At 45.6% G+C, this 13742-nt stretch overlaps 1 protein-coding gene across 1 annotated transcript in view; it reads left to right on the top strand.

Annotated features, from left to right (window-relative positions):
• The window catches only part of LOC131104738 (Krueppel-like factor 7), a 31388-nt gene that overhangs the window by 12557 nt on the left and 5089 nt on the right, over positions 1–13742 (top strand). Inside the window, exons 2-3 of the mRNA XM_058052235.2 lie at positions 3311–3911; positions 8828–8951. Coding sequence (XP_057908218.2) covers positions 3311–3911; positions 8828–8951 — 725 coding nt within the window. The remainder of the gene's footprint in view (positions 1–3310; positions 3912–8827; positions 8952–13742) is intronic.

Here is a 13742-nt window from a genome sequence, read left to right as displayed (position 1 = left end):
AAATTAATGAGGCGTATCCATCCCATTACATGTATCTGTTTAGTGGTGTTTTGGGTGCTCCTTTAGGGCATTATACACGCTCCTCTGTTCATATTTATAACCCAGGCTTTTTATTAGCAGCGTAGCGGGGAGCTAACAGTTGGGAGGCAGCCTGCGCTTTGATGGCGATGTCAGGCGGGTGGAGGGAAGCGGCGGGGGACGGGGCATCAGCTGCCAGGCCGAGGGCCCCGTGGAAGATGGGAGGTGAGGGTGAACACGGTTTGCAGGCTGTTTGTCTGTTGCCGTTGTCACACAGACTGGATTTGAAACCTGAGGTGTGGATGTAGAATGTGCCTGTGGGTCATATTTCATGGCTTTTGGAGCATTTGGGGGATTTATTATTAAAGAAGTGTTGCTTAAATGAAGTAAAATGGCTGGTAAAGAAGATTAAATACTATAAGCTATGCTAAGCCATGCACAGAAAAGGCTGGAGCAAATGTCCCACTAAACATTTCTCAACTGCGCACTCATTAATGAATATGCATCAAAGCAGATGAATGTGTTGTCAAAGTGTCCCTTTTGCAGAGCAAATCTTACATAGTGTTTTTTTTTACAGTGTCAAACGTGTCACTAAGTGCTGTCAACTGATGCACAGCTGCAGGTGCTCAAGATAATGAACCTGCTCCACCCATCCAGTGGAGCTGCAGACGACTCACAAATCATATAAATAGGACACAAATGTTGTTGCCTGTCTCTGTGAAAGAGAATGGAAAGCAAAGAATATCAAAGAACATCCAATTGAATCTCCATTTACACAACATGTGTGTTCGTCTCCACGCAAAGCCGAAAAACGACACATCACAGGGTGGGATCCCAAAACCAGTCAGCATATTGAAATACTGTAGACGCTGATCCAGAGAAAGGACTCTCGTAGTGAAAGTGCATGAACAGAAAAATTACTGTAAGTTGAAATAGTTTGAAAATACAAAAAAAAGAGTTTAAAAAGTTCATAATCACAAATCTGAGATGCGGACTATTTTTGGAAATAAAACAGTGTATAAGTATAACTCAATTTGTTATCACGTGGAGATATTGAAGTGTCCCTTGCATCCTTTCATTTTTCAATATATGGTCCTCGGTGCTCCCGTGTTGATGTACGGCAAACCCTGACATGTTGTATTAGTAGATGGATGTCATTGTGTGTTTTGATCAAATTTTTACTATCTGTGTAAACACAAACACAGGAGGATCTGAGGGTTAACTTATGCAAGGAAGTGGGTGCTGAACCAGCACTTGACACCTGAGCCACCAACACATTCTGTGTTTAGCAGCTGGAATAGCCGGCAGATTGTCCCGGCTCATCCTAGCCCTCAAGAAGGAATCATCCCAAAAGCCTTTGAGGAAAATAGAACTTGGCTTGGTGCAGAACCTGTGGACGTCAGCACTCCGGAGGGGCGCTGCGCCAAGGAGACTCAAAGGGGGGCATTAGAATTCCTTTATCTTGGCCATTTTGTGGTACTGCTGGCTCTTGATGCTGGCTCACACAAACACAAACACACTTCAGGGCACCAAATCAGCAAAAAGATTTGTTTATGCATGAGCGTAGGTGTTCACACAAAAACACGATCCCTGAATAATTACACTCGCAGCATAATTATGCTTCTCATACACAGACATGCAAAGTAATGTGCACACAAGTGGGGAGCCACCACCCACACTGAGTTCTCATCGACACACACGGGCTACTGATTAAAAACTTCCCGACCTGCTGTTCCAACAATGCTAGTGTCACCACATATGGATAGAATAAGTTGCCCAGGTTGCACCTTATGCACCATCAGATCGCTGTGGGTTGCAACCTTGTATTTAGCATCTGCTTTTGTACCCATGCATGCTCCTCTGTGTGTGCAAAGGCCCGGCTGACAGGATCCTCTTACACCAAATGTCACACTTACAAAGAGGATTCACTACTCCTTTCCCCCTGCGGAGAAAATGAAGTCAAGACCTTCCTCGGCTCGGCTTGCTTCACCTCATCCCCCCGCCACCCGTCTCATTCGCTCTGCACTCGCTTCTTCCTCCCACTTACTTCTATCCTCTTTTCCTGCCTGCCCGGACTAACTCACACACACACAAAAAAACACATTCACCTTGGTTTGTAGTTGGCGGTGCTTTGCTGAAGAAATTCGTCTTTAAGTGGCTGGTTTAGGCAGATAATTAGTACTCACCTTGGGAGAGGAGGAGGGAAAAATGAGGTAAAAGGGGCTGTTTGTGGAAAATCAATACTTAGAAAGGTGCAAGGAGGGAGCAGTTAGGAACATGGCTTTTTACTGTATGTTACCATCATGTTGGAATGCTTTACTGCCTTTTTATTATGGCCATTTTATGGCAACATCCCGTTATTGTCTAAATCGTTGACGGAGAGGAAGAAATCATGAAGGTGTGTGCTGGAGGGAGGAGACGGATGGTCTCGAGTTGCTTTTTAATTTGATGTCAACATGCAAATGATGTAAACAGTCCCAAAAAAAATCCCTTTTGTTCCTGGAAGACACATTCCCTTAGCAACAGACCCCACCCTTTACAAAAAAAGAAGAGAAATGTGTGACTTTATTTTTAGAAGGTGCAAACAAGGAGGGAAGGATGGAGGAGGGACTGAGCGGGTGGGGGGGTTGTAAATGTCTCTGATGTGTTCAGTGTGTTCAACCTTATTCCTGATAATGGAAGCAGCTACTCGGTGTGTCAGTGCCTATTTACACACAAATGAAGTGGGGAGTAGCGCGCACCCGCCAGAGCTGCTTGCCTCCATCTCAGCTGTCAAAACGGGTTAGTGGCTACAACCATCCCTGGGATCAAACTGGTGCCAGACGCTTGCACATAATAGCTTTATCCTTGGACATTGGGAACCTCTCCCCCTGGCTGGGTTGCCGGTGTGGTGTAGTGTAAGGTAATAGACTCCTCAGGGTGCCAGTGTGCACAAATCAGGGGTCTTTTGTTTGGTGTCTATGAGGAGGTGCGGGAAGTAATTGGGAGGAAGCAGACCAGAACTAAGGAGGAGTAAATCTTCCAATCTTGGCTCGCTTAGAAGCCGGTGTATGCACGCTTGTCAAAGCTCAATGAAATGTTGCTTGATAGGTGTTCCGTGCACTTTAGGACATCTCCTCAACCCAAGCAGTCAATCAGCTTGTAAGCACTGGAAGACATTTCTGGCCATGTGTGAGAGCGAGTGAGTCGAGGATGCTGCATAGGTCTTCCCAACGGTGCATGATGGCGTATTTGATAATGGATGTTGTCACGTGGAATTAGAGAGTGACTGTTCTGTTTTTGTGTCTTCCAGACCTGCCTGGAATTGGAGCGTTATTTGCAGACAGAGCCCAAGCGTCTGTCAGAGCTCTTTGACCAGGACTTGGAAGGCCTCTTGACCCCGGCCTACCTGAAGGAGGATGGCGAGGAAGAACTTGCAGATGTCTTGCACCCCAGCCTACCTGAGCCCTCAAGCCCAGCAACAGTGATACTCTGCCCCACACGCAAAAACTTCACTTTCACCGCGTCAATAAAAAGAGAACCAAAGGGCCCAGAAGCAACAGAAGGGGTTGAAGGGGCTCACCAAGCCCAGCTAAGTGCAGTTACCTCCCTGACGCCACCCTCGTCCCCGGAACTGGGCCGGCACCTTGTGAAACCCAGCCCGTCGCTGACATCCTCCACTGATGGGACGCTCACCCTCAAGCTGGTGGCCAGGAAGGTGGGACTCAGTGCGGCCCGGCTGGTGGCAGCACACTCACTTCCGGTCCGGGTGAAGGAGGAAGACGAGGGAGTACCGTGCGTGATGGGCGAGCTGCCAGAGAACAAGAAACGGATCCACCGCTGTCAGTTCAATGGCTGCAGGAAGGTTTACACCAAGAGCTCCCACCTGAAGGCCCATCAGAGGACACACACAGGTGAGGATTGTCTGCATCCAGAAGATGTTTTGGATGTCTGTTCCTCCTGCTTTCGTCACACATTCACCCATCCATTCTCCTCTGCTTATCTTGGTCCGAGAGAGCAATGTCAGTAGGAAAGGCCAGACTTCCTGGTCACTTCTTCTAGTTCCTCGTTCTCCTTAGTTCAGCCTCCAGGTTTGTGCCGGGATCTCTTCCCGGCCTGGCATGACCAAGCTCCTCACCCTATCTCTTACCCTTAGCACTTACCCTCACTCTTCTCGCATGATCATCTCATCATGGCATCTTTTTCAGTGAAGCAAAAGATGCCATGTTTGCGCAACCTGAAGGTAAAGTGGGTGGAGCGTCTTGATAAGAACACAGCATTGGTTACTGGAACAGACGAAGCAGAATTTTAACCACCGACACTCTTCCTACTGAATGACCCGTTCCACCTCTGGAACCACTGAAAAAAAACAAACAGAAAATGTTCTCTTTCTACCCAAACCCGGTGACAAGGCTGTCACCAAGAGGGGGAGGGTCCTTTTGCCATAACTCTCTCACTCCTCCATCTCAATCCCAAACCACTCAGACCACTGTCGGTGAGCTGTCCTCCATCTGAGTAACGGCTCAGTGATGGATGGATTGACCTGGATAGGCCGGCTGCCATTCCCTGCTTTATTTCCAGTCCCTCATCCTCCCAGCTTCTTGCAGGTCTAGGTCAGAGACTGGCCACATTTTGCAGGTGCTGTAATCATCTTGAAACTACAAATATGTTGGAGACATAACAGTTTATGGAGGCAGGTCATGGCACGTATGTCAGGGCAACAGCATCGCTTGGATGTCCAAGAATGAAATGTGGCTTGCGTTGTGTTTGAGGTGGAGGTTGTGTAGGCAGGATGGAGACAGTCAGTGACATCATAGCAGCTTGGCACAGTGTTCTGTTCAACTTCATCCAGCCATTCTATGCCGCTTATCCTCACGTGGGTCGCGGGAATCTGCTGGAGCCTAACCCAGCTAACTTCGGGCGAGAGGCGGGGTACAGCCTGGACTGGTCTCCAGCCAGTGGCAGGGTTCATATAGACAAACAAACATTCACGCTCACATTCTATGGGTAATCTAACATGCATGTTTTTGGAATGTGGGAGGAAACCATAGTATCTGTTGAAAACCCACGGACGCACGGGGAGAACATGCAAACTCCACACAGAGATGCCCAGAAGACCTCACCAGGGAGGCATCCAGACGAGATGCCCGAGCCACCTCAGATGGCTCCTCTCGATGTGAAGGAGCAGTCGAAGAGAGGTGTGTTAAGAGTGAACCAAGAGTCAAGCAAGGCAGGCGACACAAGGGAGGGAACAAGAGAGCGACCCTCTTCATGTAGCGACAGCGGTGCGCCGGGCTCCCCCATTCACAGTGCTATTATCCTGACACGCTTAAAGATGTCATTACTCAAATCCTCTTTTTCTTACGTGTTATTTCCATAAATTACCGCTGGAGAAAAGACGACGATTTAATCTGGAATTGGATGGGGCGGCATGGAATGGCGCTGCCCTGTCGACTTTTTTGTGAATAGGCTTATGACAGATAAGGAATGGTACAATTAGATAGCGGGCAAGTTGAGGGAATAGCTGAAACACAAGGCCACCCGACTCATTCTCCCTCGTCTTCCTCGGGCTCCTATTTGACATCCTCATCACCGTCATTGCTCCTCTCCTCTGACTTTCTTCCCGAAATACTGTGGTTTACATGACTCCCTTGTGGTTCAAACCTGTTAAACACATGGACTTCCAATGTTCAGGATCAGTTCGGGTCAACATTAGTGTGTAACCATGCCAACATCTTGGTTTTGGCTGCAAAACCGGGACAAAAGCATGACGGTTTGTGTTGTGGTTGTCAAGGTTATTGCCCCCGTCATCATTTCCATGGTCACTCCCCGGGTTTCTGGGAAAGTCATCAGCAGCTAAATGATGTCAGTATGCAGTTATGTTTTCTTACATGACCATTTTAAAGCAGTTTATTGAGAGAAAAACTGCCGTTTTGATATGTATGCGAGGATTGGAGCCAACTCTCTTATGGCAGTCTTTAACATGCTGCACCATCTCTCATCTTCCTAGCGCCATGCAGCCCTGACCCGACTCCCCCCAAAAGCTCTCCTTCTCACTCATATCAAAGGCTGAAGTGGTGGTTGCTGGTCGGAGCCTGTAAAGCGCTCTCTGAGAGCCTCTCTAATGACCTCTGAGACCCAGATGCCCAGCGTTGGCTCCAGTTAATGGAGGGAATGCAATTAAGATCAACACTGGCACCTGAGAGGCTGGAGTATGTTCTCTGTATGTGTGTGCGTGTGTATGTCGAGAGAGGGGGGGTGGGGAAAACGTTTGGAAGTAACAGATTACACATAATAAGATTACTGTGAATCAGGAAACACCCAGTTATCAGATTACGGATGCGAACTGTATAATTGCCTATTTGATTACTACACAAGGCTTTTGAAAGGGAAAAAGCTTTTGGACAGCCCGACATGCCGAAACACATTTTAACAAGGGAGATGCTTATTATTTAGGTGATTTATGTATTGATGGGATATGAAATCATCACCAATGTAATCCGTGACAGTCAAACCGCAGTTTTCACTCGCCCTCGTTGTCGACAAAAATGTTGTCACGCAACTGGGTTTGTTTGTATCAGTGGGTAAAATGGGATGCCCAAACAAATTATGGTTGGAAAATAACTCATGATAGCACCAAAGAAAGTCAATAAGGTGAGAAACACTATTGAATTCGATCCCGTCAGGATGTACAGGAAGTCCATATCAATAATGGCTCCATCCACAAACTAATTTGCATTGTTTGTTTGTAAAAATACTATTTTTCTCTATAAATTGTATTTTTGTGTGTCTCACTTTATAGTCTTCACTTTATGTACGTTCCTATTTCGGAAAAATTGATTCACTTAGAGTACATTTTGATTTTGTCAAAGCTTTTGGAACAAATTAATAATGAAAACTGATATAGTGCTACGTGTTTTACAGGCAAATTCATCCACACGGAACAGAAGATGATCAGAGTTTGAGCTCATGCAATGGATTCGATTACCGACTGGCACCCGGTCCCACCAGATATGCGTCCATGTGTATTTATGTGTGCGCACTTGTCTGTCTGTACGAGGGCATCTTGAGAAAGAAAAGAGCGGGGGAGGGGGCTGTGTTGCCAGGCAACGGGGGGCAGCGTATCATGGAGGATTTGGTAGCTGAGTGGTTATTATTGCTGCAGGCTCTGGTCTCTCAGTGCCCCCCATTCCTCTTTCCTTCCGCACCACCACCGCTACCACCTCTCACTATCACTCCCCCTTTGCCCTGTATGTCTCTACAGTTACCGTTGCTTAGCAACTGCCTCCGTGCTCTGCCGGCGTGCCTGGTAATTGGCCGGTGGCATGGCGCCGTGCCGTCGCCAGATCTAGGCAGCTGCACTGACTACTGCCTCCTCATGTTGCATGCACCCAGCATCCACACACTCCTCCCCCCTCAGCGCCGTTGCTAGGCAACACAGTCAGGCATCCCTGTCTCCCGGGGGTTCATTGACCGGAGCCGGATGGCCCAGACCTGCTGTTCGGAGTGTTTCTGAGAAGTGGAGCAGGAAGGATATGTGTTATTGCTTCTTCTGTAGTTCTTATTTTTATCTTATTGATAATTAATAAGCAGCACAGCAGCACCGTGATGAACACTGAAAGATGTTTCAGGTTGGAATCAAAGCCACTGTACGGATTCGCCGCGCATACTTTGCCCTCATAGTCCTAAAAACATATAAGTCAGGTCCCGTTCCTTCTAAATAGTTTTTTAGGTATGTATAGTCGTCTGCAGGTTCAGTGAAAACTGCAACTCTTGCCCTCCAGTTCCCCACACCGCAAAAGTACAATAAAAGCCGCATTTTTTTTTTATGCGCCCATTTTTAGAGCTCGACTAAAGATCACTAACCATACTAAAAGGTCAAAAAACTTTTGTCTCAGAATTTTTAGGCTCCTTTTCAGGCTCCTTTTTGGAATTTCAGCCTGGCCTTGCTATTCTTCTTGATGGTGTACTTCATGAAGAAGAACAGCAACAATCTGTTACTTCTAGTACTACACTTATTGTCTATGGTTAATGTTTGTGTAATATTTCAGATTACGTTTCCATCTTCTTTTAGCTTCATTATAAATGCAATCTACACAGGAAAAACCTATGCTACCAATCTGAAACTGAGTATTGACGGTTTCTTTTATTTATTGACTGATGAGGTGGCTTCAAACACAAGTTTTTATCTTTTAAGCTGTTGATCCAAGCCAGATGTAAATACATGGAAATAAAAGCTGAAATGTTGCTCTTGAGTCTCATATTCATTTGTTCATGTGGAAACCAAATATTTTCAATCTACAACAAAAATAAAGAAATTGACCAATACACTTTTCTCAGGGCATTGAATCGATCACCACCAGACTGTCCAGGTTGTCTTAGAAGATGTTTGGCCCTCATTTGAGCATACTTCATCATTCCATGCTCAAAGAATTGGTGGGACAAACACTAGTTAGACTAGAAAAGACAGCTCTAGTCTGACAACTTTGTGTGAGACCCAGTGTGATGGTTTCGCTGTTTTGTGGGGTCAAACGACAGTCTTTAGCATACCGTGGAGTGGGGCCTTAGTTAGCATTGCATTCAAATGTAATGCTTAGGGATGAGTGAGTACACCACTATCTGGATCTGGATCTGTAACTCATCTAAACAACCTGTATCCGTATATTTACTCAGGGAGGTAAAGTACATTAGTTAACCAATGAAAGACCGTTGGCACGTTTGCCCTTAGCGCGATTATTTCAGCACAAGGACAAAACCAAAGAGTTATGTGTGTTTGCCTAGCATTTTATTGTGAATGAAACAGGTGTTTTTCTCCCCCTCCCCCATGCAGGTGAGAAGCCCTACAAGTGCTCATGGGAAGGCTGCGAGTGGCGATTCGCCCGGAGCGACGAGCTGACGAGGCACTACCGCAAACACACCGGTGCCAAGCCTTTCAAGTGTAACCACTGCGACAGGTCTGTCAAAGCACCCCAATCACTCGTATCCCGCAGCACACACACAATTTAGCCTTTTTCTTTGTGCCACTCAAAGTGTTAATTGCCGCTCTCATGCCATGTTACATGTTGGAGTGTGTGGAGCTTGACTTTAATCAAGGGGGATGACAAGAAGATTGCTGGCCCACTTGGGGAGCGCATAGGCAGGATTGCTCATGTAACATAAGCCATCATTCACAAACTGTCCCCTAACACGACTCTTTTGATTGCATTTCAATTGCAACATCAAAATAGAAAAAATGTCCCCGGAAAATATTAATGGGCCTGCCTGTTGCTTACCTCTGACCTGGCTTTGTATCCTTGCTGGTTGCTTGCAGGATATGCACGGTATGGCCTGAAGGATGGGTTCCTGAGGCTAAAAGGCTAAAAGTAAATAAATAAGACCCCTCCCCTCATCGAGACCCATCCAGTCATATAACACTTTGGGCACAATATGGGCTTAAGGTTCATAATCAAGTGGCCAATGGCTTGTCCATTCCATCACCATGAAATTGCACAAAATGTTACATACCATAAATGGAACACTATCTGCGATCATGACCTGTCCAGTGATTTAACCATGCTTGCAGGCCCATAATTAAGTATGAGGACTGATACTGTAGAATGGTCTGCTACGCTGTGCTTTGCAGGCCCATAATTCATGTGTATGATGTCTAACAGATCTTCTAACACACTGAATTTGACTGTTGCTTGTTTGTGTGGATGATGCCTTATTTTGTATTTGTGGTGATCTCTCTGATGCCCAGGATGATCCAAAATACAGGTCAGTGTGTTGCTGTAAATACAGCCTCAAGCAGTAGCCCAACCCAGCAAACCTTGTGTGCTGCCCTGATCCCAAGCGTCCTTGAGCAGAGTGAACTGACCAGCTAAGCAGTATGCCCCACACGTTAATTCAATGCCTAAATATTTAATTATTTGCCAGATGGGTGAGGGGCCCTGGAATTAAGCTTTATTTTGTGCTCACTTTCATCTTTCTCTCCATGCTTCGCTATTGAAAAGGCATAAGATGTTTTGATCTGAAGCAAAGATTCTGTGATGACGTGACGTAATTTGTAATTTTGAATCCCCACCTTAATTAGTCACCGCAGCCCCCTGTTTAATTATGAAACACAAGCAAAATGTTAATTTGCAGCCCGGCTGGGCGAAGTCATCAGGCATTCAGGGGCCATTATTTGCTATAAAAAGATCAGGCTCGACTGTGACACAAAAATCTTTAGCCCTGTTTTAATTACAAGCCTCTGTCTGTGATAGGACCCTTGCTGACACCTCAGGGATCTCGCAGCAATTTTGTCTTCTGGGGAATGGCTTCTTGGATGGAAAGGTCATTTTTGTGATCCGGTTGAATTGCGCATCCAACAGTATAAATCTGAGAGAGCTGTAAAGCATCTGCTGCGTCATAAAGCCCGTTTTATGGGGCCATATTGGCCCGTATATCAGTGTCAATGACTATATTGAAAAATAACTGCATTGTTAGATAAGACTAGTCAACAGTATTATGTGCATATGCTGCAAATGTGACAATAAATTAGGCCGTTTTACATCGTGAGTATCAGCACGTCGTAGGACAATAAGAGCCTTTTTCCACTGGGGGGGGGGTCAACTGAAAGCATCCTTATGTTGATGAGAGTCTCATGGTCGTCAGTGCATCTGTCATCAGCAGGTCTCAGCTGGAAAGACTGTAAGTACAGTAAACCCCCACCTCCAGTCCCCCCACCACCCCCGCCCCATCCGAGCCCTCCCGCCACCACCACCACCCTGCAGGCGCATCCCTAATTTGGGCTCATCTCTGTCATGTTGCACAGCGCCCGACCCCTCGGGCCCAGCGCACATCCTACTGTGATGAAGGAAGAGGGGAAACAGAGAAGACAAGATCGAGGATGGGTCGGAGTGTGCTTTGGGAGATGAGTGGTGATGGGGGGTTGAAAGAACCATGGTGTGCCAGCTGGTGTCGTGCCCCCAAGTCGTGACTCATACTTTACCATCTGTCTTGCTGCTCCTAGACACACACAAAAACACCCTTGAGTGTCTCCTAAGTTGTTCTTCCCACGTGTTTGCTACACAGTGGCAAAAGAAGCAACACACACACACACACACATATGCATGCAGGTGTGACAGGAACAGATGACTGGTGGAACTCCGCCCTTCGGCCAAACACTGATTCATCCTGACAGCCCTCTCTGTCTTACTGGAAAGAAGCAGTCAGACGTGTTAAAAAGTCCTGTTTTCACATTATAATGGAATATAAAAAATCTTTTTCTGCATGTTTTAACAACCACTGAATAGCATCTAAATACAAAACCCACTCATACCTTTGAAGATCAGCCAAGACGACTAATGACTTACCTAACGCCAGGCCCATAGAGGTCTTAGTTGCAGACTTTTGAAGCTCATCCTAAAACAACAAGTGGCTCCGTATCATTTCTGGGACACTTTTTTTCCCGTAAGAAAAGATTAATTCCAGGGTCAACAGTCATGGACCTTAGTCTAACAAAAAAGACGTCTGAGTAGTGTCATAAGCAGGACCACCCCTGCCTTCACGCAGAACACGTGCCATGCATAGGCCCCCACGATCAGTGTGTGTGTGTGGGGGGGGTGGGGGTATTATACACAAGGGGGCACGATGCCATGAGGCACCGAGCAGCAAGTCAGCCGAAAGCAGGAGATAACGAAAGGCACTTGTGCCGCAATGATTGCCAGCACACAGCAGAATAAGGCAGAATAAGAGAATAAAGTAGTCCTGTTATTGTGATGTAGGTTCATTCCTAACACCCAACATTGTTTTTAACACTGTAATTTTGCAGTAAAATCATGAAATGAAGAATTTCAAATTCACGGTTCTAATATCACATCTATATGAATATAATCATTTTAAATCTTGCTGTTTTGTGGTTGAATACGACCTGTAGTAAAAATCAAAGTATGCATACTTGAGCAAATTATACATATTTGCTGACTAAATGAAGCGTTTTCAGGCAGAAAAATAGCTAAATCAGCTAAAATACAAACAAAGAAGACACATTGAAATCGTGATATGCGGTACACTGGTCACAAGGTGTCAGTAGACACACAAATGGCAGACACGATCGCTGGAACAACAGGCTAGGATTATCTCAGTGATACTCCTCCCAGGTTGTTGTGTTTTTTTTGGGCCACTAAATTCCTGATGTCACAGGAACATCTATTAGCAAACAGGTTGGAAAAGGCTTGCCAATTTTCAGCTTTTCGTCTGGATTCAAACACATTCCACATAGTTCAACCCCGCTTTCATGAAGAACATTAGGGAACTGTTAAGCATGGTTTCCAGCAGGGATTTTTGTTGGCAAATGAGAGGTGTCATCACACGTTATGTCTGCCTGTTCGTCAGTGTGAACAAGGAAGTGCGAATGCATTTGATTGATTAGACAGTTGATTTATGCCGTGACAGCAGAGAATGAATGGTGATACATAATTTCAGACTACATGCTGGAAAGTTGAGGAAAATAACAGCAGGAAAGAAAAGCTTTGATGTATTTAGGGACTAAATCAGTATAAACTACAACAACAAAAACGAGACGAAAAATCCCATCACTCGAGTACAACTCACACTTCACCAGAGCTGCACAGGATGTTCCTGGAATCCTCTTCCACGCCATGGTGGCATCACTAATTAGTGGACGCCTTGTCCAGTTTTCGAAAGGAGGAGATCACATTGTCCTTTTGAATGTCACAGTACCGTTTGGAATTTATGCTTCCCCCGATTAACCACAGCTCATGCAGTCCCAGACCATGACACGGCCACAATGCGTGACTATATCGGCAAGACAGAATTTGTGTGGCAATCTTGTGTTGAGTAATTTCAGTGGATAACAATCTATACTGCCTTGCAGTCTAGTATGTCTAGTCTAGTCTAAAGTATACAGCCATCCCTTCAGAAGGAGGAATGATGTGCTCAGTCTTTCCATGGAGCAGGACAGTGATAGTAATCTGCCACTTGAACTGCTCTTCTGTTGTGAGGTGATGCTGTGCATTGGAAGATGGTTGTTGTCCACGATGGAAAGGAACTTCCTCAGTGTCCTTTGCTATCTCACAGATGTTGGGCCGTCGAGCTCAGTGCCAATGCCAGTGTTTTGTGGTTGACTATGGCCTTTATTAGTACAAAAATGATTGAAAGATAAGTCATATCATGTATTCTGGTCAGACATCAGTAATGTTACATTGTTGAGACATTACCTTATCAGTGCATGTAGTCAGCCATAGCAGGTCCCAAATGTCATCTTCCCACTCCGTGTGGAAGTGGTACGTTTTTGTCTTCTTTCTTTGACCTTCTTCTCCACTCCACAAGCTACACTTTCGTAAGTGTAGCTCAAGTAAATTGGAGGCTAACCTGTTAGCTCAGTAGCTTGGTATATGCTATGAACAGCGGTCGTCTTTTATGGCCCTGCAGTGATCCCTTAGCCAGCACATTAGTCTAATGTGAGTGTTATTTCATGTTTACAGGGCTATAATAATGGTTACTAAAGTACTAAAGTCTTAAACGGGTTTTCTATGCTCTAACTACGGAAATGTTCGGTTTATTCATGGTGAATCCTACTTTGAGGAAATGTACTTATGGCGGTTGGGTCCAGAAGCAATTAACTGCAATAAACAAGGGATGACTGAATCCAAGTGTCCTTTCTATAGTTGTCCCGTGGGAAGATATATGTACTATACTGTGTGAAATGTTACAACCTGTAACCTTTAGTTTATGCTCTCTTAACACTTTATGTTGAGAAT

The sequence above is a fragment of the Doryrhamphus excisus genome, linkage group LG15 (assembly GCF_037039965.1).
Source record: "Doryrhamphus excisus strain RoL-2023G ecotype Guam linkage group LG15, RoL_Dexc_Guam_v1.1, whole genome shotgun sequence".
NCBI lineage: Eukaryota > Metazoa > Chordata > Actinopteri > Syngnathiformes > Syngnathidae > Doryrhamphus > Doryrhamphus excisus.
This window is presented reverse-complemented; position numbering and strand designations above follow the sequence as displayed.